The following is a 19,454-nucleotide window of genomic DNA, read 5'->3' as shown; positions in this document are numbered from 1 at the left end:
TGTTTGCATAGTATATCCTTTTGCATCCATTTACTTCAACCTATGTATTTCTTTGTAGGTGGCATAGGTCTTTCTTGTTTTATATATACAATATGACAATCTCTGCCTTTAAATTGTTTTTTTTATTCCATTTGTATTTTCTTTACTAATTTATATGGTTGGAAATCTACTGTCTTCAGTTTTGTTGTTGTTTTCAGTTTTCCCTATCTGTCTTTATTGTTTATTTTCTGGTTTGGTTTATTAGTTTTACCGTTTTTTAGTGGTTGCTTGAGGACTTACAATACATATTTTTAACTTGTCAAAGTTTATTTTAAAATAATATTATACCACAGCATGTATCAACTGTAAGAACCTTGCAATAATAGATTTCCATTTCTTCCCTCTTTTGTGCTATTGTTTTTATATGTTTTACTTCTACTTACTTTATAAATTACATAATATATTGTTACTTATAAGTGTAGTTTAATTTTTTCTGTTTCGAACATTATATATGGAAACATTTGTTTTATGCATTTTAAAATCATGTTTAGTGTTATTCCATTCTTACTATTATAGTTGTAGTGTTTTCATTTTTATTGCTCTAATTTTATATTATTGCTTCACTAATTTAATCATTCTACCATTAACAGATGTTTATTTCTAGGTCCTGGCTATAACAATAGTTTTGCAGTGAATATTCTTGTACATGTCGCTAGGTCAATATGAGCAGAACATTTTCCAGAATATATACCTAAAAGTAGAATTGCTAGGCCACCTGTGTATATCTATAACTTTACTAGCTTATGCCAAATTGTTTTCCAGAGTGGTTTTACAAATGTACTCTCCCCACCAACAGTATGGGAGATACCTTTTACTCAGTATCTTCCCCAATAACTTCATATTGTCAGAGTTTTACATTTTTTCAATGTTATGTGCACCTAACAGTGTTATAGTGGTACTGGAGATAAAATCAGTTAACAATAACAACCACCACCAAAATCCCTTTCCTCATTAAGCTTACATTGTAGCGTTGTTTTCCAATATTTTTTTGTTTGGTTTTCCGTGGTTCATTTCAAAACCAAGCCATCTGTTTAATGGCAGCATTTACCTAGTGCTTAGTCTAGTTAATACATTTTGCTACTTTGTTTTTTATTTTTCTGATTATTTGTATTGATGTTCTACTAGCATCTTTATTGTTTTTAATCAGTAGGTGTTAAATAAGTTGGGTTTTCTTGGAATAGTTATTGCCAAAAATATATGGTGAAGAGAGGGCCAGGGAGGACTTCCAGGTTTGCTATTTTTTTGTTTGCTTGCTTGCTTTTTTTGTCTTACAATGCAAAGCTTTGTTTCCTTTTTTTTCTGCTACCACACAGCCTTTTTGCAAGGAAGTTTGTAATGTGATAGTTTTAGTATGAAATCTGGCAATACTGCTTACTTGATAATTCTAATGAAAGTGACAGTGTAGGGTTTTCATTGTTGGTGAGCTCTATTTGTTCATTATTTTTTCTCCTTCTTGAATTATTTCTAGGAGAAGATGAAAATACTCACTTAGCCGTGCTCATACTAGAAATCTTGACTGACTTTGGCATTATTTTATTTCCACTATAACTTAATTTTTTTCCATTTGCAGTTATAAAAAGTTGATATCTCTGAAAATAACTGATACTGATATAAGACCGAAGATCAGTTTAAAATTTAATACAAAAGGTATTATTTTATTTTTATATGCCTTCTGTTGAAAAATATGTTAAAATGTTTGACTTCTCTGTCAACTTTCATGCCATTAACAACCACGCCTTTACTGTGTTTGTCATTCACTGAGCTTGGGTTTATACCAGCAAGCAGCACTCGGTGTAGGCTGGAAATCACAGACAGGAAGATCAGCAGATGTGTGGATCTCACATTACCTTGGCATCCTATAGAGAGGCATGCTAGGTCTGGTGCGTAGCTGTGACTATACCTTGGGATGGTGTTCCAGCAGAGGTTTGCTACCAACTGTTCCTTCCCTTGCTGCATTCCTTCTTAATAGAGCAAGCATTAGAGTACCCTTACATGAAAGGAATGAACATTTTGAGTTTGAGGCCAAGTAATCTAAACTAAGCTGCTAGCTGTTTAGGAGTGTGCTAAGAAATGTCCTGCCCAGAACCTGGATACCTTAATTAAGGGACCCTGGGCCCATGGAAGAATAGTTTGGTGGCAGTCCAGCCAACTTTTTATTTGGTAACCCAAAGAAAGCTCCCTGTGTCATTAGCTTTTTAACTTGCCTCCACAGTGTATAGCAAGTATTTCAAGCAAAAACGTTAATTTAATAAATCTCTTGAAACATAGAATCTTGAAGGATAAAATAATAAAGCTGCATTTTGTGACAAACACATATTTTGATATCCATATAACACCAAATGCCATCATATACCAAATTATTAGTACTTTGTAATTCACCTCAGCTGACTTTTCTCCTTTGAAAGCACTATTAAGACAGGAAAATACCAAATAGTTCACTTTCATGCCTTATTCCATGTTATTGATGAAATACCTACTTATCTTTTTTTGAGGGGGTGAGAAGATGAGGTTTATTAGATCAGAGTTTCTCAAACATTATACATATATTTGCTGTATCTGGCAACTTTGTTAAAAGGCAGATTTCAATTCAGTAGGTCTGGAGTGGGGCCTGAGACTGCTTTTCTAACGGGCTTTCAGGTGGATGCTTGATGCTGCTGGTCTCTGGGCTACCCTTTGAGTAGGAAGGAGCTAGATCTTTTGGCATTTCTTGATACAGATCTGTGCTATCTAGTATAGTAGTCCCTAGCTGTATGTGGCTACTTAAATTTAAATTAATTAAAATTAAATTTAAAATTCAGTTCCTTAGTCACCCAAGCTGCATTTCCCGTGCTCAATGAGTATTAGTGCAAATATAAAACATTTTATCACATGATGTTCTTTTGGGCAGTGCTGATTAGGATAAAGTATAATTGTTTAAGTAAAGTATAGTTAAACATTGACAATTAGCATTCTTGGCAAATTTCAGAATTTTTAAAGACCTAATACTTTGATGCCATTTTGTTGCCAAAGATCATTTACTTGAACAAAACCTTGGATGATTGAAAGACTTCTGTGGTAATTAGTCTTTGTTATTACTCTTGCTTGGGAACATGTTGTTTTTGCTTAGATTTTTTGACAGAGAGAAAGCAGCATGCTAATTGAGCACTGGCTGTGGCAAAGCACTGTACTATCCTTCATTCTTTTGGAATAGTTTTTATCCTACAGGAGCTTAGGATATAATGTGAGAGGCCAAATAGAAAAAGAGCATTAGTGTGGAATGTCTTGACTTCCCAAAATTTATTTTCAGATGAAATGCCTATCTTCAAGCTTGATTATAATTATTTCTATCATCTGCTTCATATAATTATTATTTCTGGTACTGACATTGTTCGACAAATATTTGATGAGGCTATGCCACCCCCTCTTTTGAAAAAAGAGCTTCTTATACACAAGAATGTGCTGGAATCCTACTACAACCATCTTTGGACCAATCATCCTTTGGGTGGATCATGGCATCTGCTTTATCCTCCAAACAAGGAGTTACCGCAATCCAAACAGTTTGACTTATGCCTCCTATTAGCTCTTATAAAACATTTGAATGTATTCCCTGCACCCAAAAAAGGATGGAATATGGAACCGCCATCTTCTGACATCTCTAAATCTGCAGACATCCTGAGACTGTGCAAATACAGGGATATCCTCCTTAGTGAGATTTTGATGAATGGTCTCACTGAGTCACAGTTCAATTCAATTTGGAAAAAAGTTTCAGATATTCTTCTGCGCCTTGGGATGATGCAAGAGGATATTGACAAAGTGAAGGAGAATCCCATTGAGAATATCTCCCTTGATTACCATCAGCTATCCGTCTACCTAGGCATACCAGTACCAGAAATCATACAGAGGATGTTATCCTGCTATCAACAAGGTACTAAATAATTATTTACTTCAGCCAATAAACTTCCACTGATTGAATGTCTGCTCTGTGCTAGGCACAGTGCAAAGGGCAAGAGATTCAGTGAGCTCACAGTTTTGGGAAAATGGACTCATCAGGAAGGTAATAGAAACTATAGTGCTAGAGATGTTTCCAGAATACCATGGGAAATCCTAGGCTAAAGGAGTCCAAAAAAGCTTTCTGGAGAGTATGATAGTTAAAAGAACTATTAATGGTGTGCAGAAGTTAGCCAGGTGAAGCAGACTGAGAAGGATGTTCAGAGGGAAACAAAATAAAGGTATAGAAACATAAAAATATACTGCAGGCAACTAAAAAATGTTGGCTTTATTGAGATTAAAGTAGGGGAGAGTTCATAGAGTACATTCAAGAGGATTTTTTTGTTACATTGAGGAGTTCGCATTTTTCAGAAAGAAATCGTTGAAGACTTGAGGAGAGTTTTATCTCTTTAAGTGGAGTTTTATTCTCCAAAATTAATAAAGTTTAAAACCATGACATGTAGGTACTGTGTGGTTTCAGAGATGTTCGTTCAGACACTGTGGATGTATGTTTCTTCTACTTTGTAGCAGAACCTTGTTTAGTTTACAATTTTAGCAGCTATTCATTGGCTGTAGATAATTTTAAAAATGAGGTAACATTCATGCAAGTGTTTGTATTGGCCATTCCCCAACTTGTCTGTTGATATGGAAAAGACTTCAGACCTCCTTTCCCATATCTCAGGATACCTTCTCAGCTATTCTTTTGGAAAGCAGAGTTCAAGGCATGACAACATCTCTGAAACCCTGCTGTGCTATTCAGGATGACTTCCTGGTCCGAAGTTATTTACAGCCTAATGAACAACTGATGACCACACTGATGCTATATAAATATACAACTGTACAAGTTTCTAGTGAACTGGTCCAGATTTTCTTCAGAGATAATTGCTGTGCCCAATTTCAGTCCTGGTATTTACTAAAGGTTCTGGAATACCTTTGTTTTCTTGCATAATCTAAGAATGAAAGAAGAGGACACTGAGTTTGATATATAAGAAAGTCAGGCAAGAATTTTTGACTTATAAATTAGGGTTTTAAAAAATACATTTATTCTATTAGGATTTTAAATAATTCATGAGACTAGAGTATTTGAGAAAGAGTTTTGAGCACCCATTCAATTCAAAGCATTTTAAGCAGTTCTTACTCAAGTAGACTGAAGAGCTTATTGGTCAAGTCCCTTTACTAGAGTCTTTCTTACCATCTTTTATTTCTTTCCTCAGCTATTATAGTTGCTTTTTATTCGGATATCTGATAATTTGATTAACATCCATCATCCCACTAAATCTGCATGAAGATTCTTTTTTTTCTTCACCATTCAATCTCTAGAGCTTAACACAGCCTGATATACATTGTAGGTGCTCAATAAATATTAATGGGCAAGGAGAGCAAGTGATGATCAGATAAATCAGATTGCTAAAAAGGTCCCAACTTTCAGTGGAGGTTTGCTGTGTAATTAACTATTATTTCATGGCCTTAGACTGTAAACATAAGTATTTGTTGCTTGGTTTAAAGTGCTTGTGTTCTAGGCTTTATCTGTGATACATTTTTGTTTACTTTTTTTTCTCTAATCATGGGTTTATAACCTTTATGTGATAATCTAAAGATTGCGCCTTGTCTAAACTGGATTGATGAGCAAAGCTGGTTATTTTTCCAGTTACTTATAGAATAAATTGGTGCAATATAAAAATATTCTGCCTTTTCTTAATCCTAGCCAGACATTTATTTGTTGCATTTGCAATTGTACATCTAAAATTTTTCTTTATGTATTATAGGAATTGCTCTACAGTCAATAACGGGCAGTCAGCGTAAGTATATTTAAAAATAAAATGTGTAAATGACTTTTTAACAAGGGATACCTATGAAATTTTTATTTGATCAGATAAACTAAATGATAAACTATAATTGTGAAGAACTTGGGCCAGGCGCAGTGGCTCACGCCTATAATCCCTGCACTTTGGGAGGCTGAGGCAGGTGGATCACGAGGTCAGGAGATCAAGACCATCTTGGCCAACATGGTGAAACCCCGTCTCTACTAAAAATAACAAAAATTAGCCAGGTGTGGTGGTGGGTGCCTGTAGCCCCAGCTACTCAGGAGGCTGAGGTAGGAGAATTGCTTGAACGCAGAAGGCAGAGGTTGCAGTGAGCCAAGATCACGCTACTGCATTCCAGCCTGGGCGACAGAGCAAGATTCAGTCTCAAAAAAGAACTTGGAAAATCATGTGATCAAATCACCACTGGTCTGCTGAATCGAGAATGAGCTTTATTCTGCCTTTGGCTTAGTGCATGTGCTTCAGGGTTTTCCCAAGGATGATGTTCTAACGTTTTACTCACAGAAACTTCAGCAGGCAAAAATACCTTCCTGCTTTCTCTGTTTGGTGTTTAGCGTGTATAACTTTATTTAGTCTGTCTGTTGTTTATAGCTATATACTTTTTTTGCCAGGTGATAAGTTGTAATTGTTTAATTTCCATTTTTGTGCTATTTTTTAAGTGTAATTAATATTATTCAATTAAAATTATACTTTAAAAAACACCGCCACAGATTTGTTTGGGATGAAATGCTGGACTCTCTGAGACCAGTCAGACAAAGTCCACAAGTTTTGAGACTGAGTCTCTGGGGCAATATCAAGGAGCAAAGTCTCAAAGAAAAGGTCATATAATAGGGGGCTCACACCCCTCTTATGAAAAAGAAAGAAAACAGAAAAAAATAGATCTTTTATCTTATTTTTCTTTATATTTCAGATATATGTGCTAAAATAATACTAGTTGCATTATTAATAGGATCAAGGGCAGGACATGCAAAAAGTTAGTATTTAGAGTCTACTTAAGTTCTAGAGTATCTAATATCTAATCTAATACCTAAGATTCCAGTAGGCAACATAGCACTCAGGTCCGTACTGATTAGTTCCAGGCTGGTGTTTGCACATATTATTTGGTAATTGATAAATGAACATCACATTTTCATCGAGTAATTTAAAAGAGATATATTTTATTTCTGTTTTGTGAATGTTGCTTTATTGGGCAAACATTATAATATTAATAAGAAGCTGAAATTGCTTTCATCTAGATTTTGAGAATTTTGTCTTTAATGTTTAGGTATTGAAATAGAAGAGTTACAGAATGAGGAAGAAGAACTAAGTCCACCTCTCATGGAGTACAATATAAATGTGAAATCACACCCTGAGATACAGTTTGCAGACATTAATAAAGATGGGGCCTCAATACCCAGTGAATCTTCAACAGAATCTCTTAAAGATCTCCAGGAAGTATAAGCTCTCATTAATATTTGAGTTAGAAGAACTTATTCTGGGCCTTTAATTTGTTGCATGTGCTGTACTTAAAGCATCCCAGATAATTTTAGCTTATATTTTCATAGTGTTTATACAGAGCTTCAATTGGAATGGTCCTTTCCTCAGTACTTCTTTCCATAATCTTTCCTGCCATAACCATTTATTTTGCCACCATTTCTTAAACACTTATGTGGCAGGCATTATGCTAGATTGTAATTTTTTTTTGTTTTTTTAATCCCAATTGAAGTGGATGTGGGAAGGTATTAGAAAGTAGAAGAAATATAGTCTAAAATAGAGAGGAAAGAAAGGAAGAGAAAAGTGGGATATTTCAAAACCATTTACGCAGAGGTAGAATGAAATTCATCCAGAATGGAATCTCCATATTTCTTTACAAATAAGTGGTAACAGTTATTATATAGTCACTAAATTATCCTTAGATCTTTCATCTTATAGGCATGAATATGTTGCTTTTAAAGTGTCTTCCTCCTTTGTTACTCACATCCATGTGTGTAAGTGAGCATCTGTGAACTTTTATGAGTAACCTACTTATTGACATTATGTGTTGTTCCTTTATTCATCAGTGATTATTTAAGGACAGAAGACTAGGATTAAAATAAAAATTAAAAAAACAAAAATAATTGTTTCCATAGAATCTAGGAAGAAATATCTATAATATTAGAAAACAAAAGATCTCAGTGGTTAGAGGAAATATATTTTGCAAAATAACCCATTGGGCAACTTGAATTACATATTTAATAAATAATTTTTTACCTACTAGGTTAAGAGTAAACAAAGGAAAAAGAAGAAGACTAAGAATAAAAAGGTAAGAGACTATAATAGCATTATAATACTGATTATGAACACGAGTTAAATACATGAATTCATTGTTAGAACTTAAATTCGTTCAAGTAGACATATAGCACAAATGATTCAATCGCTTACTGAATATATGATTATAGAGAAGTCTACATATGTTATACCCTGAATGATTTTGAAGTACGAAATACAATTTCATACTTCACTTCCTTAAATTGTAATTTATACATCTGCATATATAAATATAGACTGAATTAGTCACATGGAAATTTCATTAATTTCTACATACCACTTATTTTTAAAATGTGTACTCATTGTTTTAAGAACAGCTTTTTGTCATATCTTTATTCATATGTTTAGAAGCAGCTTTCAAAACTTTAAGTAATCTTGATTTTTTTCTTTATGTCTGAGACTACGCCAAAAATGCAATAATGTGCACAAAAAGGTACAAATACTTTTTGTATTTGTATTTGTATTTGATTTTGTCAGTTGCAAAATGAACAAGTCAGTATGTAGCCCAGTTTTACCAGTGAGTCTCTTAATTGCTAGGAAAACTATAAGGGAAAGCCACATGTCTTTTTTTAATCAAGCATATAGCTAACCACCATGTTATGCAACTTTGTGGTGAAAAAAATTGTTTTCTAGCCTGAAAAATATATTTAAAATCTTGATGTATTCTGTATATTATAAATTGAGTGAGAATATTTGCCCAACCACAATCTGGTGAGCCCATGTTGTTAGTCATTTGAAAGTGTAAACAAATTGTAATCATTAATGAAACTTAAGACAATGAAGATGAATTTGTAAAACATGAAGTCAAGATTTAAAAAAGAATTCATATTCGAATCTGATAAGTAAAATATCATTATCATTATTGTATTTAACAATCATTTATTATAGCTTATTTTACTTAAAAGTTATTATGAAAGTTAAATTTTATTTTTTAAAGATATGAGTATGGAGATTTTTCCTTACTTTTAGACAGTTCTTATCTGATAAAACAAACTAATTTGTTGTTTTGATGATATTTTAAATTTTTGCCAAAGTATTGGTAAGTCATGGGTCTAATACTACATAAAACTGGCCAAGTAAATTTACAGCTGTCAAACCACCAAACTAAGTTGCAAGGGCATATAGCGTGTCTTGCCTTTACTGCCATAAAATTAAAATATGGTAATGCTCAAGCTCTCAAATTTTTGGATATAAAAAAGCCTCGTATGGCTGATATATTCATTGGCATAAAGTTGTCATGGGAAGAGCCAAAAGGGAATTTGAGAAATAATCCATTATGCTAGATGTGTTTATTGTGAACAATCAAAAGTCTTTTCAACTCAGGTATTCAAGTACACTAGAGCAAAGGCAGGAGTCAAGAATTCTAAATCATAGAATCAAATTGGTACTGGATATTAAGCATAAGGACAGACACAAACACAAAAATCTTAGTATACAGACAAGAAAGCTAAACAAATTTGTAGATACAGCATTGTATCTGTAGAGAAGGAGACCCTGAAGTTTCTTGTGACCCTGAAGTTTCTTGTATGCAAGAGATGGTAGAAATTAATACTGTAATACTCTTAGTTTAATATGTGTTAAATGCCATTGATACTACCTTTATTTGGTATGTTGCCTTTATAGTTTTATTTTAATTAACATAAAATTTAGGGCTTTTAAGATTTTTTTCAAATTGTGATCTTCTTAACACTTCTTTTTCTGTGAGATTCTTAATGTAATCAGTCTGATTTCTTCTTATATATAGGTTTTCAAGAACGCTTGTAGTGTAGGAATAAATTGGAATTATATACATTGTGTCTAAAGGTATATTAATAGGTACAGACACAGCCCCAATACTCACCTCTATCATCTGAATCAGTGATTTTCAAGTCATGTTTCAAGACTCGGTAGCAGATTATAAGACCAATTTAGTAGATCACAACTGCCATTTTAAAAAAAGGAAATAAATACGAATAAAAAAATACTAGAATTCATCACATACAATATGAGTAAGTTTTATTTCATGGAACTTATATTTCAGTTTTATACTTAGGTATAAAAGTATATGCATCAGTGCATATGACATCATGATATATATTTCTTTAGTTATGATCAAAAATTTTTGGAGAAACACTGACCTAAATGTAATTATATTACTAGTATGTTGTTTTGATATAGTTGATATAGATTACTAATTCTTATGTTATTTTTCAGAATAAAGACTCAAAAGAAGACCAAGTGTAAGTATTAGTTTATTTAATTTTTAAGTTTTTCTCAGTATTTTTAAGGCATACTTTCCTAATATGACACAGGCTTCCTTCCTTTGGGAAGTTTTCTCACTAAGAGAAGAAGGATAGTTCCTTGTCTTAATAATTAATAAGTTGCTGCTTTTTTATAGAAAGTAACAAAAAGTTAAATGATCATTTAACATTTAATTATCATTTGCTTTGGAAGAATAGAACCTCTTACCATTTTTCTGTAAGGCTACTTAAGTTATTTTAAAATATAGTCTACATTGTAGTTAGACTGTATTTTAGTCTAGACATTGTAGTCTAGACCAAACCTCAACTAAGACCTGATTTTAAAGGATGCATCACTCCTAGGTTTGTAGCCTAGGAGCAATAGGTTATGCCATATAGCCTAGGTGTGTAGTAGGCTACACTATCTAGTTTTGTTATGTGCCAGTGACCCCTTTTACCAAAAAGTTTGGCTTTGTTGTTTTTAGGACTTAACCTGCATTTTTAATCCAGTTATTCACAGTGAATTTTGAACCTTTAATGGAAACATTTTAATGGCAAAATAATCACTGTATTTTGCATGCATTGTGCATGATTAATAACAGTGTAGTAGATGAAGGAAGGGGTGCAGACAGTCCAATGAAGAGATCATTATTCTTACCAAAAAGTTTGTTAATTGAATAGTAGTAACTTTGGACAATTCCGAGGACATAAAGTAAGATATCTTTAAAATAGCAGCAAGAACATATTTTGCTAACTTTAAAGCTCTCACTTGTAGTTGATATTTTCAATTGATGTGATCCACTTGGTATATAAAATAGTTCATCATTTAAGTTGTGTTTTCACTTTCTTTGGCAACAAGTTGAACCACTGGAGCAATAGTTTTGTTTTGTTTTGTTTTTAGGCTGTGTCTAAATGTCATAAATATAGCTTAATAAAAATGAAACAATGTCATCAATCACTTTGCTCATTTTGCTTACACAGTGGATCCAAATCTGGATGATGATCAGATCATCCGGAAGCTTTGTCTTTAAATGAGAATTTTCAAATATACACAAAAGTAAAGAGAATAGTATATATACAATAACATATATACCTATAACTCTGATTCAGCAATTATCTATGTTTTTCACATTTGTTTCATACTTCCTTTGACATTTTGTTCTTTATTGAAGTGTTTTCAATCCCAAACATCCTTGTAATTTCACCCCTTCATTCTTAAGTTTACATCTTAGAAATATGAACATTTTCCTATATTATCTCAATGCTGTTACTGTATAGTCTTGTACTGCATAACAACATTTTGATCAAGGACAGACCTCAGGTATGATGGTGGTCCCATAAAATTACAATGAAGCTGAAAAATTCCTATTGCCTAGTAGTGGTGTAGCTGTCATAACATTGTAGTGCTATTACTTTACTTTTTATAAATTTAGTGCAGCCTGAATTTGTGGTGTTTATTATAAAGTCTACAGTAGTATACAGTACCCACCTCTCATTCACTGACTCACCCAGAGCACCGTCCAGTCCTACAAGCTGCATTCATGGTAAATGCCCTGTACAGGTGTACAATATTTTATGTTTTATATTGTATTTTTACTGTAATTTTTCTGTGTTTAGATACGTTTAAATACAGACATACTTACGTGTTACAACTGCCTATCGTATTCAGTACAGTAATATGCTATAACAGGTTTGTAGCCTAGGAGCAATATGTGTAGTAGGCTGTACCATCTAGTTTTGTGTAATAACATGCTATGATATGTTATGATAAAAGAGCTTAATGACACATTTCTCAGAAAGTATCCTTGTTGTTAAGCAATGCCTGAGTGTAGTTTAAAAAATTTAGGAATAATCTTGGTGAACTTTTCAAAAATACAAATTCATCTATATATTTACAGTTGTAGGGGTGCCTAGAAACATTTAATTTTTAAAAGCTCTTCAGGTAGTGTAGAAAAGTAATTGAGTTTGAGAATCAGTGGTCTACACAAGCAATTGATTTCATCAAACTTTTCAGAATGTTTGGATCACTCTAGAATACCTCAGTAATACCTAATTACTGCTTATATAGTGTTTTATGAATTATTCCACAAGCATTAATTTCATTTTTTTCTAGATCTCAAGGTGTTCTAAAAAAGTAATAATGTATCCTAGAGTTTCTATTCGCCAGTTAAATAGAGTCATATCACACTCTAAGTAAAAATACTCCTATTCTTGTTGCCATTCAAGGAGATTAGGAAGGAAATTTAGAGCTACTAAGTAGTAGGCCAAGTGAAAGGACAGTAGCATGCAATTAAATTTTAGAAAAAAAGTGTAGAAATTGGTTAATTGCCATTGTGTGTGTGTGTGTGTATATATATATATAGTATTTTCATTTTTAAAAAGTGGTCTCTGTTACTAGTGTAGTTACTGAAATCCATGTTGTTACTGTAGTTCTTTTTAAAAAAAAGTTCTGTTACAAAAGAAACCTCCATTTTACAGTCTATTTTATGTTGCTGTTTTCAACTCTCTATTTAAACGTACATTGGACCTAATCACTGAAGTTGCTTAAACCAACCTACTTGTCAAGAAAATTAAAGGGGAACAAAGAATGTTATGATGGTAAAATAATATAGCAGATGTGGAAATGCTTGCCAGTATTTCTGAAAGTACTGTTTTCCAAAGCAACTGATGTTACTAGTTATAATTTGTAAAGTGAACTCTGTAGTGTCATAATTCTTGAAAACAGTGGCATGAATAGAATTAAATAGGTACCTTGATTGAGTGCTACTTTAAATATGCTAATATCATTATGAATCTTCAAAAGAAAGACTCAGTATGAGCACTATCCAAACTTCCTTTGATCATGAACCCTTCTAATGCTGAGCATCTTATGAAACCAGTACAATACTAACTTTGGAAGCAATAGCTTAGATGAAAATCACTATACAATTGTAAAAGCTCACATTGATTATGTCACCGCTACAGCCCATATATGGTAGAAAAGGAAGAGCAGTTGAGGAAAGGACAAGCAAATCCACACTCAGTCAGTAGACTTATAAAAGACGATGCAAGTGATGTTCAAGAGGATTCTGCAATGGAAGACAAGTTCTATAGCCTGGATGAATTGCATATTCTGGACATGATAGAGCAGGTAAGCATGATTAGAGAGGGTGCCTGCCTTCTCTTAGATTCATTTGTTATCTAGTTTTTCCTGTGACTCTTTAAACAGCATGACCCTTTGAAAAGCCCAGTGGTTTATACTGTTTGTGAGGAGAAAGAGAAAAGTGTAAAAGGTAAGGAGGGATATATGAAGGAAAATAGAATAAGAAAACAAAGAATGCCTAGGAGCTGGAAACTTCACTTTAGCCCTCAAACCATTTCCTGGCTTTAATTATAGGGCAAAGTTGATTACAAATGCATTTCTTGCAAAGGTTTTTCGAATACCACAAAGGAAAAAAAAAGACTAGCATAATCCTACTAGATTACATGTCATGAGAAAAATAGTTTTGTAATATAAAGCTGCTTTCATTTTTAAAAATTAAATATGATTGTTACCATAAAATGTCTACAGAAAATATTGATGTATAATCATTTTTTTTTTCTGGCTCCATTCCTGGTAGTAGTCACTGCTTGGAATGATGTACCTATATGTGAACATGATTTAAGTGCTCAACAGCAAATGAAATAATTTTTTAAAAAGCAATTTTTTTACCTATAATGAGAATTCAATGATAACCTGCTCTGCTGTTTAAATATAGTGGTATGTAATATGTAGGAATATTCATTGTCTAAGGGTACAGTTAGTGCAAATGATTCCGTGGCTGATAGTACAACATTCATATAATTGTCATACCTTTTTTCTCCTAATTAGAATGTGTACATTTTAACGGAAATGACATATTCTTAGCTTTGGATGTCACACTACAGTTTAAATATGGGATCTCTGGTTTTCATTCTATAGCCATGAGACTATGGGAACTCAAAGATAGAATTAAAATGTTACATACCTTTAAAAATAGTTTATTCATTTATTCAAAACCCATTTATCACCTGCATATTGTGTCAAGAGCTATGCTAAGACAAAGCCTCTACAGTCTATGGATAATGTTTACAATCTAGTGGATAAGTTGAACATTAAACTCAGATGATACAGTGTAATTAAGTGCTTGGGCAATTAATTAAGACTGTAGAATGCAGGCTCCTCCACTTACTGTCTATGTGATTTGGGGCAAGTTACTCAATATTTTATCATCTCTAAAATGGAAGTAATGACTGCCTATGTCATTTGGTTCCTACAACAATGAAAGTATTACCCTTACAAAGAAAATGCTAAAGAAATGGTAAGCAGGGGGTGGAGCCAAGATGGCCAAATAGGAACAGCTCCAGTCTACAGCTCCCAGCGTGAGTGACGCAGAAGATGAATGATTTCTGCGTTTTCAACTGAGGTACCAGGTTCATCTCACTGGGGATTGTTGGACAGTGGGTGCAGCGCACCGAGTGTTAGCTGAAGCAGGGCGAGGCATCACCTCACCCGGGAAGCACAAGGGGTCAGGGAATTCCCTTTCCTAGCCAAGGAAAGGGGTGACAGACGGCACCTGGAAAATCAGGTCACTCCCACCCTGATACTGCACTTTTCTGACGGTCTTAGCAAACGGCACACCAGCAGATTTTATCCTGTGCCTGGCTTGGAGGGTCCCACACCCGCAGAGCCTTGCTCATTGCTAGCACAGCAGTCTGAGATCAAACTGCAAGGTGGCAGCGAGGCTGGGGGAGGGGCGTTCGCCATTGCCAAGGCTTGAGTAGGTAAACAAAGCGGCTGGGAAGCTCGAACTGGGTGGAGCCCACCGCAGCTCAAGGAGGCCTCCCTGCCTCTGTAGACTCCACCTCTGGGGGCAGGGCATAGCCAAACAAAAGGCAGCTGAAACCTCTGCAGACTTAAATGTCCCTGTCTGACAGCTTTGAAGAGAGTAGTGGTTCTCCCAGCACGTAGCTTGAGATCTGAGAAGGGACAGACTGCCTCCTCAAGTGGGTCCCTGACCCCCGAGTAGCCTAACTGGGAGGCACCCCCCAGTAGGGGCAGACTGACACCTCACACGGCCGGGTACCCCTCTGAGGCAAAACTTCCAGAGGAACGATCAGGCAGCAACATTTGCTGTTTACCAGTATCCACTGTTCTGCAGCCTCCGCTGCTGATACCCAGGCAAACAGGGTCTGGAGTGGACTCCAGCATACTCCAATAGACCTGCAGCTGAGGGTCCTGACCGTTAGAAGGAAAACTAACAGAAAGCACATCCACACCAAAGCCCCATATGTACATCACCATCATCAAAGACCAAAGGTGGATAAAACCACAAAGATGGGGAAAAAACAGAGCAGAAAAACTGAAAATTCTAAAAATCAGAGCACCTCTCCTCCTCCAAAGGAACACAGCTCCTCACCAGCAATGGAACAAACCTGGATGGAGAATGACTTTGATGAGTTGAGAGAAGGCTTCAGATGATCAAACTACTCTGAACTAGAGGAGGAAGTTCGAACTCATGGCAAAGAAGTTAAAAACCTTGAAAAAACATTAGACAAATGGCTAACTAGAATAACCAATGCAGATAAGTCCTTAAAGGACCTGATAGAGCTGAAAACCATGGCACAAGAACTATGTGACGAATGCACAAGCCTCAGTAGCCAATTTGATCAACTGGAAGAAAGGGTATCACTGATGGAAGAGCAAATGAATGAAATGAAGCGAGAAGTTTAGAGAAAAAAGAATAAAAAGAAACGAACAAACCTCCAAAAAATATGGGACTATGTGAAAAGACCAAATCTACATCTGATTGGTGTACCTGAAAGTGACGGGGAGAATGGAACCCAGCTGGAAAACACTCTGCAGGTTATTATCCAGGAGAACTTCCCCAATCTAGCAAGGCAGGCCAACATTCAAATTTAGGAAATACAGAGAACGCCACAAAGATACTCCTCGAGAAAAGCAACTCCAAGTCACATAATTGTCAGAGTCACCAAAGTTGAAATGAAGGAAAAAATGTTAAGGGCAGCCAGAAAGAAAGGTCGGTACACAAAGGGAAGCCCATCAGACTAACAGCTGATCTCTTGGCAGAAACTCTACAAGCCAGAAGAGAGTGGGGGCCAATATTCAACATTCTTAAAAGAGTTTTCAACCCAGAATTTCATATCCAGCCAAACTAAGTTTCATAAGTGAAGGAGAAATAAAATCCTTTACAGACAAGCAAATGCTGAGAGATTTGGTCACCACCAGGCCTGCCCTAAAAGTGCTCCTGAAAGAAGCACTAAACATAGAAAGGAACAACTGCTACCAGCCACTGCAAAATCATGCCAAATTGTAAAGACCATCGAGGCTAGGAAGAAACTGCATCAGCTAACGAGCAAAATAACCAGCTAACATCATAATCACAGGATCAAATTCACACATAACAATATTAACCTTAAATGTAAATGGGCTAAATGCTCCAATTAAAAGACACAGACTGGCAAATTGGATAAAGAGTCAAGACCCATCAGTGTGCTGTATTCAGGAAACCCATCTCACGTGCAGAGACACACATAGGCTCAAAATAAAGGGATGGAGGAAGATCTACCAAGCAAATGGAAAACAAAAAAAGGCAGGGGTTGCAATCCTAGTCTCTGATAAAACAGACTTTAAACCAACAAAGATCAAAAGAGACAAAGAAGGCCATTACATAATGGTAAAGGGATCAACTCAACAAGAAGAGCTAACTATCCTAAATATATATGCACCCAATACAAGAGCACCCAGATTCATAAAGCAAGTCCTGAGTGACCTACAAAGAGACTTAGACTCCCACACAATAATAATGGGAGATTTTAACACTCCACTGTCAACATTAAACAGATCAGTGAGACAGAAAGTTAACAAGGATATCCAGGAATTGAACTCAGCTGTGCACCAAGTGGACCTAATAGACATCTACAGAACTCTCCACCCCAAATCAACAGAATATACATTCTTCTTAGCACCACACCACACCTATTCCAAAATTGACCACATAGTTGGAAGTAAAGCACTCCTCAGCAAATGTAAAAGAACAGAAATTATAACAAACTGTCTCTCAGACCACAGTGCAATCAAACTAGAACTCAGTTAGATTAAGAAACTCACTCAAAACCGCTCAACTACATGGAAACTGAACAACCTGCTCCTGAATGACTACTGGGTACATAATGAAATGAAGGCAGAAATAAAGATGTTCTTTGAAATCAACAAGAACAAAGACACAACATACCAGAATCTCTGGGACACTTTTAAAGCAGTGTGTAGAGGGAAATTTATAGCACTAAATGCCCACAAGAGAAAGCAGGAAAGATCTAAAATTGACACCCTAACATCACAATTAAAAGAACTAGAGAAGCAAGAGCAAACACATTGAAAAGCTAACAGGAGGCAAGAAATAACTAAGATAAGAGCAGAAATGAAGGGGATAGAGACACAAAAAACCCTTCAAAAACTCAATGAATCCAGGAGCTGGTTTTTTGAAAAGATCAACAAAATTGATAGACTGCTAGCAAGACTAATAAAGAAGAAAAGAGAGAACAATCAAATAGACGCAATAAAAAATGATAAACAGGATATCACCACCCATCCCACAGAAATACAAACTACCATCAGAGAATACTATAAACACCTCTACGCAAATAAACTAGAAAATCTAGAAGAAATGGATAAATTCCTCGACACATACACCCTCCCAAGACTAAACCAGGAAGAAGTTGAATCTCTGAATAGACCAATAACAGGCTCTGAAATTGAGGCAATAATTAATAGCTTACCAACCAAAAAAAGTCCAGGACCTGATGAATTCACAGCCGAATTCTACCAGAGGTACAAGGAGGAGCTGATACCATTCCTTCTGAAACTATTCCAATCAATAGAAACAGAGGGAATCCTCCCTAACTCATTTTATGAGGCCAGCATCATCCTGATACCAAAGCCTGTCAGAAACATAACAAAAAAAGACAATTTTAGACCAATATCCCTGATGAACATCGATGCAAAAATCCTCAATAAAATACTGGCCAACCGAATCCAGCAGCACATCAAAAAGCTTATCCACCATGATCAAGTGGGCTTCCTCACTGGGATGCAAGGCTGGTTCAACATACGCAAATCAATAAACATAATCCAGCATATAAACAGAACCAAAGACAAAAACCACATGATTATCTCGATAGATGCAGAAAAGGCCTTTGACAAAATTCAACAACCTTCATGCTAAAAACTCTCAATCAATTAGGTATTGATGGGACGTATCTCAAAATAATAAGAGCTATCTATGACAAACCCACAGCCAATATCATACTGAATGGGCAAAAACTGGAAGCATTCCCTTTGAGAACTGGCACAAGACAGGGATGCCCTCTCTCACCACTCCTATTCAACATAGTGCTGGAAGTTCTGGCCAGAGCAATCAGGCAGGAGAAGGAAATAAAGGGTATTCAATTAGGAAACGAGGAAGTCAAATTGTCCCTGTTTGCAGATGACATGATTTTATGTCTAGAAAACCCCATCATCTCAGCCCAAAATCTCCTTAATCTCATAAGCAACTTCAGCAAAGTCTCAGGATACAAAATCAATATGCAAAAATCACAAGCATTCTTATACACCAAAAATGGACAGAGAGCCAAATCATGAGTGAACTCCCATTCACAATTGCTTCAAAGAAAATAAAGTACCTAGGAATCCAACTTACAAGGGATGTGAAGGACCTCTTCAAGGAGAACTACAAACCACTGCTCAACAAAATAAAAGAGGATACAAACAAATGGAAGAACATTCCATGCTCATGGGTAGGAAGAATCAATATTGTGAAAATGGCCATACTGCCCAAGGTAATTTATAGATTCAATTCCATCCCCATCAAGCTACCAATGACTTTTTTCACAGAATTGGAAAAAACTACTTCAAAGTACATACGGAACCAAGAAAGAGCCTGCATTGCCAAGTCAATCCTAAGCCAAAAGAACAAAGCTGGAGGCATCATGCTACCTGACTTCAAACTATACTACAAGGCTACAGTAACCAAAACAGCATAGTACTGGTACCAAAACAGAGATATAGACCAATGGAACACAACAGAGCCCTCAGAAATAATGC

At 35.3% G+C, this 19,454-nt stretch overlaps 1 protein-coding gene across 8 annotated transcripts in view; it reads left to right on the top strand.

The window, feature by feature from the left end:
* The window catches only part of DZIP3 (DAZ interacting zinc finger protein 3), a 115,126-nt gene that overhangs the window by 57,391 nt on the left and 38,281 nt on the right, over window positions 1-19,454 (top strand). For all 8 annotated transcript variants that reach the window (XM_030801607.1, XM_003261776.3, XM_030801605.1 and 5 more), the window contains 7 exons: window positions 1,610-1,686; window positions 3,326-3,943; window positions 5,772-5,804; window positions 7,093-7,262; window positions 8,065-8,109; window positions 10,308-10,333; window positions 13,298-13,463. In XM_030801607.1, coding sequence (XP_030657467.1) covers window positions 1,610-1,686; window positions 3,326-3,943; window positions 5,772-5,804; window positions 7,093-7,262; window positions 8,065-8,109; window positions 10,308-10,333; window positions 13,298-13,463 — 1,135 coding nt within the window. The remainder of the gene's footprint in view (window positions 1-1,609; window positions 1,687-3,325; window positions 3,944-5,771; window positions 5,805-7,092; window positions 7,263-8,064; window positions 8,110-10,307; window positions 10,334-13,297; window positions 13,464-19,454) is intronic.

This window comes from Nomascus leucogenys, chromosome 21 (assembly GCF_006542625.1).
Source record: "Nomascus leucogenys isolate Asia chromosome 21, Asia_NLE_v1, whole genome shotgun sequence".
Classification (NCBI taxonomy): Eukaryota; Metazoa; Chordata; class Mammalia; order Primates; family Hylobatidae; genus Nomascus; species Nomascus leucogenys.
Note: the sequence above shows the minus strand (reverse complement) of the source record. Positions and strands in the feature narration are given on the sequence as shown.